At 33.1% G+C, this 10,478-nt stretch overlaps 1 protein-coding gene across 1 annotated transcript; it reads right to left on the reverse strand.

The window, feature by feature from the left end:
• Nucleotides 1–1,123: 1,123 nt before the first annotated feature.
• Nucleotides 1,124–5,070, reverse strand: LOC127699831 (neurofilament heavy polypeptide-like). Its single transcript, XM_052203209.1, has 2 exons — nucleotides 4,781–5,070; nucleotides 1,124–1,502 (listed from the first exon to the last, which is right to left on the reverse strand). Exons 1-2 carry the CDS (start codon nucleotides 5,068–5,070, stop codon nucleotides 1,124–1,126), a joined length of 669 nt encoding a protein of 222 aa, XP_052059169.1.
• Between the last annotated feature and the right edge of the window lie 5,408 nt (nucleotides 5,071–10,478).

Consider the following 10,478-nt stretch of genomic DNA (forward strand, 5'->3'; position numbering starts at 1 on the left):
CATGCTTGTGTGGTAGAGATAAGCATCATTGAACTATCAAACTTAAAAGACAAATTAAAATGTAAACTACTACAAGCTACCATTGAGACAAGTTTTGAAACAATGTTATTGCAAGTTTAAATTACATTTTCTTACAAATGCAAAGAGCCTGTTGGTGTAAAATTATAGTCCATTTGAATTTGTGTTCAAATATGCTGTTTGAAATTTCAAAGCGCCAATAGAATATGTGTGGTTTTTACAAAAGCCATGAAGGTTCATTCATATTTCAGAATGTAAAATTCAGAATTCAGAATTCAAAACGCACAAGGAAAATTGTTCTATTGAAAGTGACAAGAAGTAACCCTAACAGAAGCGCTTGAATATATGTCTCTACGCGACAAACATTAGTACATTATTTCCTGTTGAAAGTGAAAGTCAGCTACGATTAGTTCTTAAAGGGCGAACAGCTTTTTTCGGCTGGCATATAATATGAATATGAGTTTTCTTTAAGGTTCATGATTTAACCATGTCAAATGACACTGGTATTACAGTGTCAAAAAGTTAATGAATAATGATTAAGAAAAAAATGGCTTTGTTTATCTCTGGTCACTTTATACATATGTTGACTTTGTTTATCTCTGGTCACTTTATACATATGTTGACTTTGTTTATCTCTGGTCACTTTATACATATGTTGACTTTGGTTTCCTCTGGTCACCTAACACAGATATTGTCTGTGGTTACCTCTGGTCAACTAACGCAGATATTGTCTGTGGTTACCTCTGGTCAACTAACGCAGATATTGACTATGGTCACATGTAGTCACATTACACAGGTATTAACTTTGGTTACATCTGGTCACCATATATATATACAGATGTTGACTGTGTTACCTCTTGTCCCCTTACACAGATACTGACCTCGCCTACCATTTGTCACCTAACAGAGATATTGATGTTGGTAAACTCTGGCCAACGTATACAGATGTTGACTTTGGTTCCCTCTGTTCATTTTACACAGATGTTGACTGGTTTCACATGTATTGACCATGGGTACCACTTGTCATCTTAAACTGATATTGATTATGGTTACCTCTGCTCGCCCTTAAAAAGATTGTGTCTTTGGTTAACTCTGGTCATCTTAGTTACTCATTCGTTGACCTTGGTAACCTCAGGTATTTTAACAAATATGTTGATTTTGGTTCCCTCTGTTCACCTGACACAGATATTGATTTTGGTTCCCTCTGTTCACCTGACACAGATATTGATTTTGGTTCCCTCTGTTCACCTAACACAGATATTGATTTTGGTTCCCTCTGTTCACCTGACAAAGACATTGATTTTGGTTCCCTCTGTTCACCTGACACAGATATTGATTTTGGTTCCCTCTGTTCACCTGACACAGATATTGATTTTGGTTCCCTCTGTTCACCTGACACAGATATTGATTTTGGTTTCCTCTGTTCACCTTGGTTCCCTCTTTTCACCTTACACAGATATTGATTTTGGTTCCCTCTGTTCCCTCTGTTCACCTGACATAGATATTGAAAAGGACAACCAGTACTAGTGTTGATCATAATATTATATTCTGTTTTTACAGAGAAAAGAACATTCAGGGTTGATTATAATATTATATTCTGGTTATGCAAAAGTATCGTTGGATGCCAATCCGTGTTTTGATATACGGTGGTTTCTGTCAAACATTAAACGGAAAAATCTTATCTTGAAGCCTTATTTGAAAATATTATGTTTTAGAAGTTTGGTATCTTTCTCAAACCAAACAAACCAAGAGTGCGATTGGGTGGGCTATAATAAATGTACTAGTTCGTGAACTTTATGTTCTGCTCTTTTAATGCATTGTCACAAATGAGATTTGTGGATGTAATTTAATATTTTGTCTCTATATCACCCATTTTATAATTATCAAATCGATTAAATATTGTATTTTGGTTCATTTGATCGTATTAATTTGGTAATGTATCAATGATATTTTCTTCTCTATAAAACAGTACAGTGGCATTACGGTCACCACGGCCTACATTTCATTCTACTGTGAATTGGGTATTATATATAGTATGTCTTAGGAGTTTGGTATCTTTCTCATACCAAACAAACCAAGAATGGGATTGGATTGGCTAAAATAAATGTACTAGTTCGTGAACTTTATTTGCTGCTTTTATGATGCCTTGTCACAAATGAGGTTTTTTGGATGTAATTTAACTTTTTGTCTCTATATCACCCATTTTTCAAATCACATATATTTTGTTTTGATTCATTTGATCGTAATAATTTGATAATGCATCAATGATATTTTCTTCTCTAAAATACAGTACAGTAGCATTTAGGTCACCACGACCTACATTTCATTCTACTGTAAATTGGGTAATATCTTATAGATATTTCAATTCTGCAATCAATACAGTCTTGTACAATACTGAACTGTTTAGCAAAGTTTTATGGAGTTGTGGTTTATTAACGTCCAATGCACGTTCAGCAGCATTAAATCATAACATTTCATGACTAAGTAAATTGGCGAAGTTTTATTTTGATAATGTAAGTCAAATACATATTGGTACAAAAATACATATTGAAAAGTAAAAGATTCACACCATAATATAAAAGCATCATTTATATGTTTTCCTTGCATTTCATTTAGCTCATTTCAATCACTTGTTTTTTGTTTTTTTGTTTTTTTGTTTTTTTTCTCCCTTTTTTCTCAAACTATATAATCAATCTTTTTTGTATTTAATATTCTTAATATATTCCAATTGACAGAGCATGCTCCAAGTATTCATTATATTCTATGTCAACATTCTTTTGGAGACAGATTAAAATAAGCAATGTTGCTTGTTTCTGAATCCCATTGTTTATACTGTATTATATTATATAGCATGATTTGACTTATCGAATAAAATATTGTTTAAACCAAGTCAAATACATTTCTCAGACACCAGTTTTAAAGTATAAACTGTAAAGTGTTAAGTGTCAATCTGCCTAAAAATCAGGCAGTGGTGAAAACATGACAAACAAAAACCCACTCAAGTTGACATTAATTTATATTCAAAATGTATAATGGTGCACGAATATAACATTCGTTTCCTTTTCCTGTTCTGGTAATTCAAGGTATAATTTAGTTGAAATGCACTAGGAATTAACTATTAAGGGGAGCTAACTCCGTAATTTGCTATCATTCTAACCAACATTTATCAAGAGATTTCTCGAATTACCAGACACACAGAAACGAAAGACCTACCATTTCTAACTCAGGATGAGGGTAACTTCAAAATAGGATGGTTAGGTCGGTGGGTTTTTTTCGGCCATGTTTTGATTTTTTTCAAAATTGCCTGATTCTTACAAAGACTGGCACTTAATATTAGTACATAAACTCTGTTCATAATGTTCATTAAATTTTGTTAGGTCTACCCTATGAGCCATCTAGATCTTGCTTTAAGATCTTGTTTATAATTTTTTTAGATACTTTCGAGATGAAAAGCGGCAAAAATATCAAACAGTGTATTACTCAGCAGCCACAACCTGATACGCAGTCAAACATTCTGAAACCGCCATAGTACATTATCACATGGGCTTTTGTCTTAAATTCAAACTCACCATTATTGTTATTTTTAGAAAAAGAATCCAAATCCAAAAGAAATCACAACTTAATGGTATGTCATCAACGTGTTAAATTACTGATCTGCTTTTGCTGGCAAATGCACAAATACACAAATGCTGAAGAAGATTGGGTTTTTTTTTGGTGGAGATTAAATTTTTCTGCATAAATTGAAAAACAAGTTTACGTTGAGTTCAACATTCTCTGCTCTATAGAGTTTTGATAATCAGAATTATTAAAATTGCATATCTATTTAAATGCACTGTATCAAATGCATATATGAGATGTCATTTTGTATACTTCTTCTAAAACTGATACGCTTCGCATGCTTGTGTGGTAGAGATAAGCATCATTGAACTATCAAACTTAAAAGACAAATTAAAATGTAAACTACTACAAGCTACCATTGAGACAAGTTTTGAAACAATGTTATTGCAAGTTTAAATTACATTTTCTTACAAATGCAAAGAGCCTGTTGGTGTAAAATTAGTCCATTTGAATTTGTGTTCAAATATGCTGTTTGAAATTTCAAAGCGCCAATAGAATATGTGTGGTTTTTAAAAAAGCCATGAAGGATCATTCATATTTCAGAATGTAAAATTCAGAATTCAAAATTCAAAACGCACAAGGAAAATAGTTCTATTGAAAGTGACAAGAAGTAACCCTAACAGAAGCGCTTGAATATATGTCTCTACGCGACAAAAATTAGTACATTATTTCCTGTTGAAAGTGAAAGTCAGCCACGATTAGTTCTTAAAGGGCGAACAGCTTATTTTTGCTGGCATATAATATGAATATGAGTTTTCTTTAAGGTTCATGATTTAACCATGTCAAATGACACTGGTATTACAGTGTCAAAAAGTTAATGAATAATGATTAAGAAAACAATGGCTTTGTTTATCTCTGGTCACTTTATACATATGTTGACTTTGGTTTCCTCTGGTCACCTTACACAGATATTGTCTGTGGTTACCTCTGGTCAACTAACGCAGATATTGTCTGGGGTTACCTCTGGTCAACTAACGCAGATGTTGACTTTGGTTCCCTCTGTTCATTTTACACAGATGTTGACTGGTTTCACATGTATTGACCATGGGTACCACTTGTCATCTTAAACTGATATTGATTATGGTTACCTCTGCTCGCCCTTAAAAAGATTGTGTCTTTGGTTAACTCTGGTCATCTTAGTTACTCATTCGTTGACCTTGGTTCCCTCTGTTCACCTGACACAGATATTGATTTTGGTTCCCTCTGTTCACCTGACATATATATTGATTTTGGTTCCCTCTGTTCACCTGACATAGATATTGATTTTGGTTCCCTCTGTTCACCTGACATAGATATTGATTTTGGCTCCCTCTGTTCACCTGACACAGATATTGATTTTGGTTCCCTCTGTTCACCTGACACAGATATTGATTTTGGTTCCCTCTGTTCACCTGACACAGATATTGATTTTGGTTCCCTCTGTTCACCTGACATATATATTGATTTTGGTTCCCTCTGTTCACCTTACACAGATATTGATTTTGGTTCCCTCTGTTCACCTTACACAGATATTGATTTTGGTTCCCTCTGTTCACCTTACACAGATATTGATATTGGTTCCCTCTGTTCACCTTACATAGATATTGATTTTGGTTCCCTCTGTTGACCTGACACAGATATTGATTTTGGTTCCCTCTGTTCACCTTACACAGATATTGATTTTGGTTACCTCTATTCTCTTCATACAGATGTTGACTTTGGTTACACAGGTACAAACTTACATTACTCCTTGTCACCTCACACAGATGTTGACTTTGGTTATTTCTGGTCATCTTACACAGATATTGACTTTGGTTACCTCTAGTCACTTTACACAGATTTTGAATTTGGTTACCTCTGGTTACCTTACACATATATTAATTTTGGTTACCTTGGGTCAATGTACCTACACATATGTTGACTTTGGTAATTATTATTTGTTTATCATGAAAATTATAGAATCTAGTGCAAATTGCGGGAAAGGTTAAGCATGACAAGATGGATCTACCTTGACAATTTGAGAAAAATCTGGCACCCTGTTTTGGAGTAATTGCCTATGAAATAATGTTTTTTTTTTTGCTGTTTTTAATGTTATCGTGAAAAATATTCGAGCTACATTGCAAAAATAATCAGCATTACAAGATCGGTCCAAACGTAAAATTTCAGAAAAATCTATCAACCTACTGTTGAGTAAGAGCCCTTGAACTATACATTTTTCCAAATTATCCCATTTATTGCTTTTATTTTGAAAACTTTAGGAGCTAAGTTAAAAGTGTAAACTGCAAAAATGAACAGCAATACAAGATCTATTTACTTTGATATTTTTGATAACCGTTTTGGAGTTATTGCCCCAGTATGGGTTTTTTTGTAGTTTTGGCTGTTATTTTAAAACCTATTAGAGCCAGGTTAAATATGTAAATTGAAAAAATGATCATCAACACAAAGAGTAACTATAGTATGTGCATTTTAAGTTCTAATTAGCAAACTAGCGTTGTTTTCACCAGGTTGGCAATACAGACACATATGTGCCTTTTGTTATAACTTCTTTGTAGTAGATATCGAGAAACAGTCAATAGGAGTTATAGATAGACTAACACCTGAATAGTAAAACTGAGTAGAAAAGCTAGTATAAATAGTCAAAATGAATGAAATTGTCAATCGACTCCTTACATGCGTTGTTACACCTAAATCACGTTGTGCGATTCTCCTGCATCGAAAGAACTTAGACACATGAACATGACAAAGAAGAAGCATCTAGTGAAATTTGACGCTGATCAGAGTAAATATGCCGATTATAGTGTCGCGTATAGCAAGCCAACTTTCCATCTGCGTAAAGTATTTATCTTCGTAAGGTGACCAGAAGTGGTAACTAAACTTGTGAACATATGTGTAAGTTAAACAGAAGTAACCAAGGTCAATATCTGTGTAATTTGACAAGAGGTGACCAAAACAATTATCTGTGTAAGGGAACCAGAGATAACTATAGTAAATTATCTGTGTAAGGTGACCAGAGGTAACCAAAATCAAATTTTACATGTGTATGGTGACCAGATGTAACCGAAGTCAATATCTGACCACAGATAAGCAAAGTAAATATTTGTATTATGTAACCAGAGATAAGCAAAGTAAATATATGTGTAAGGTGACCAGAGGTAACAAAGAAAATATATGTGTTATGTAACCAGAGATACGTAAAGTAAATATCTGTGTAAGGTAACCGAAGGCAACAAAGTAAATATCTTTGTTATGTAACCAGATATAAGCAAATTAAATATCTGTGTAAAGTAACCAGAGATAAGCAAAGTAAATATCTGTGTTATGTAACCAGAGATAATCAAAGTAAAAATCTATGTAAAGTGACCAGAAATAAGCAAAGTAAATATCTGTGTGAGGTGACCAGAGGTAACAAAGTAAATATCTGTGTTATGTAACCAGAGATAAGCTAAGTAAATATCTGTGTTATGTAACCAGAGATAAGCAAAGTAAATATCTGTGAAAGGTGAACAGAGGTATCAAAGAAAATGTCCGTGTAAGGTGACCAGAGTTAACCAAAGTTAATTTCTGTATGATGACAAATATGAAAAAAGGAGAAATGGTATGATTGTCAATGAGACAACTATCCACCAAAGTTCAAATGAAGTGGATGTAAGCAAATATAGGCAACCTAACGGCCTTCAACAATGAGAAAAATCCATACCGTATGGTCGGCTATTAAAGGCCCCGACATGAAAAATATGAAACAATTCAATTGAGAAAACTAACGGCCTAATTTATAACAAAACAATTTACGAAAAACGAATATAACAGACATCAACCAACGCCAATCACTGAACTACAGGATACTTGGGACAGGCACATAAAGAATGTGGCGGGTTTAAACATGTTTGTGAGCACTGAACCCTACCCCTAACCTGGAACAGTGGTGTAACAGTACAAAATAAGAACAAACTACAAAAATCAGTTGAAAAAGGCTTAACTCATCAGACTGATACAAATAACAAATAATAAATACATCTAACAAAAGCACAGAGTGGACGTGGATGGGTACTTATACATCCCCACAACAAAAAGACACTAAGTACAGATCTGAGAGTACTCGTAGTTATTTTTTTATAATCAACGAGTGGTTCTCTTTATTTCTGGTTTTTTTTTTTTTTTTTTTACATAAATCAATTATGACGTCAAATTTTCATGCAATTCTCTGCTTTTGTTATTTTGCCGTCACAAGATACTGTACCGTTCTTGATGACGTCACATAGAAAGAACACATCCCTTTGCGTATCACTGAAAAAAGTTTGCATACAAGTAGTCAAAGATTCATTATAGAAACAGATTCCACCACCAAATATAGTGCGATACAATAGTTTGCACTCTCAACAATTAGATTTTAGATATTTCAAACGCTTGGAAATCCTTGCGTTTTTAATAAGAAATTGAAATCAAACTGTCTCAAGTGCAGGTATTATCGTATCACAGTCAATGCAGTAGTAGATACAGTGCAATTACAACGCTTATAGGTTGCAATTCTGTAAATATAGACAATGCAATTTCCCATAGGAACTCCCTTTGCAGCTAAAACTGTGACACTTTTACTATGAAGTTTCGTGAAAAATAATATCCCAGAACGGAAAGTTTATATGCACTACTATTTTATTCAAAGGTCAAAATATAGGGCTGTGCGGCATATTTTCAACATTTATATGCCCTGAACTTCTAAGAGTTTAAACTTATACTAAAATTCTATACTACCCTTACCTTCATATTTGGACCTCCTAAGAATTAAAATTTAGGCGCTACCATGTTTTTCTATACTGGTTACATTCCCAAGTGATGTCTCTATGAGATGAAACACAGAGATCATAAATGGGAACCAGTACATTAACAAATTAACATATCTATGAATATTATATATCTCCCCAAAAGAGGCGTGGTTTGAGAAACAGCTGTATTTACAAAGTGCAACCTATACAAACATTTATTCAAATAGAAAACCTTCTAAAAACACTTTTTCTCACAACAATACTTATTTATCAGAATTATAGCCTTAAGGAAATCACTGCATATACTCTAAGTTTCCTTTTACAGTACATTTTATACCCCTACCCCTATTTCAGTTTTTAGAAGAATTTGAAAACAAGACTTTAATCATTGCCAGCTTACCCTATGTGCATGTTTTCTGACATGAAATGTCTAAAACATGTTTGAAACTATTCTGATAACAAATTGAAAGCATTTTAGAATACTATAAATGTATTGTTTAGTAGTTAATCATTCCAACATTCAAGATTATACAAAGTATCCTATCCTGCCTGTGTCTCCAGTCCACATCTTACTGTATGCCTATTTGTCAATGAAAGTTCACAATTTATATCTCAAATGGTCAGTTAAGAATTCTTGTCACAACAGTATCATCTCTAACCATATAACTAACATAAGTTAGTTAATGTATGAACTAGAAGTGTCTAAACAAAGCCATATTTGCAAAATTGTATTTAAGAAGATATCAGTCTGGTGCATAAATTCACTAAAAGTTTGATAGAAATGACTGCTTACATCTTATTTTTGCATAACATTCCAGCACAGTTATTGTTTTGTTTACAAAAGACCTTGAAAATAATAAAATCATAGCATTTACAAGTTAAATTATCTGTTTTATGACCCAGGGTAGGCATTTTTTTCTGTTTTTTGCACCCTGGGGCCTCACATTTCCTAAATATTTTCCCTGTTTCTAGCAATGTGGAGTATTTAGTATATATTTAGGATAGAACATACTATTGTAAGTTTTATTGAGGTCTCTTTGTAATTCTAGCTTGCACTTTTTAATGCCGTGGTCACAAAAAAACACATTTAGGTGTTACGGCTTACTTTTGGGTTATCGACAGCACAAAAATAACCTAACAAAATTATTTAGGAAGGATCAACGAGTTGCAATGACTGCGGAGAGTAAATATAAGCCCTTCTAAACAATTTAAATCACAAATAGGCATATATTATGAATTTATTTTGAATTCAGGGCTTTAAGTAAACCATGCATACTGTAAACTGTGAATTTATGCTGAGTCATCATAGTTAAGGCTCAGGATTTTCTCAATCTTCATGAAATATTTATAAAACTTCATATTTGAGTTAAATTCTTTAAAATCTCTGAGATAAACCAGATTTTGTGAAATTCTGTATGTTCTATTTTTTAACCCTATATAGGTTGCAATTCTGTAAATATAGACAATGCAATTTCCCATAGGAACTCCCTTTGCAGCTAAAACTGTGACACTTTTACTATGAAGTTTCGTGAAAAATAATATCCCAGAACGGAAAGTTTATATGCACTACTATTTTATTCAAAGGTCAAAATATAGGGCTGTGCGGCATATTTTCAACATTTATATGCCCTGAACTTCTAAGAGTTTAAACTTATACTAAAATTCTATACTACCCTTACCTTCATATTTGGACCTCCTAAGAATTAAAATTTAGGCGCTACCATGTTTTTCTATACTGGTTACATTCCCAAGTGATGTCTCTATGAGATGAAACACAGAGATCATAAATGGGAACCAGTACATTAACAAATTAACATATCTATGAATATTATATATCTCCCCAAAAGAGGCGTGGTTTGAGAAACAGCTGTATTTACAAAGTGCAACCTATAACTATCATGTCATCTATGACCGAACGAAAGATTGCAGGTGCTTTTCATATCACTTATATTAGGATTAAATTTATGGAAATGTTTTACAATTATCTGTTTAAATAACTTACATGATACAGAAGAAATTTGAAACCATTACTCAAATTCAGAATAAAATATTTTTGAAGTTTTACTTGTTTTAATACAGAGAGATATTCGTACATATTAAACA

Source organism: Mytilus californianus, unplaced genomic scaffold, assembly GCF_021869535.1.
Source record: "Mytilus californianus isolate M0D057914Y unplaced genomic scaffold, xbMytCali1.0.p SCAF_41, whole genome shotgun sequence".
In the NCBI taxonomy this organism is placed as follows: domain Eukaryota; kingdom Metazoa; phylum Mollusca; class Bivalvia; order Mytilida; family Mytilidae; genus Mytilus; species Mytilus californianus.

Bases quoted from the DNA above. Each gene is read 5' to 3' on its own strand.
- LOC127699831 (XM_052203209.1), bottom strand. From the start codon at position 5,070: ATGTCAGGTGAACAGAGGGAACCAAAATCAATATCTGTGTCAGGTGAA. The intron at 1,503-4,780 runs GTAACTAAGATG...TCAGGTGAACAG, and splicing joins GAACCAAGGTCAACGAATGA to AGGGAACAGAGGGAACCAAA.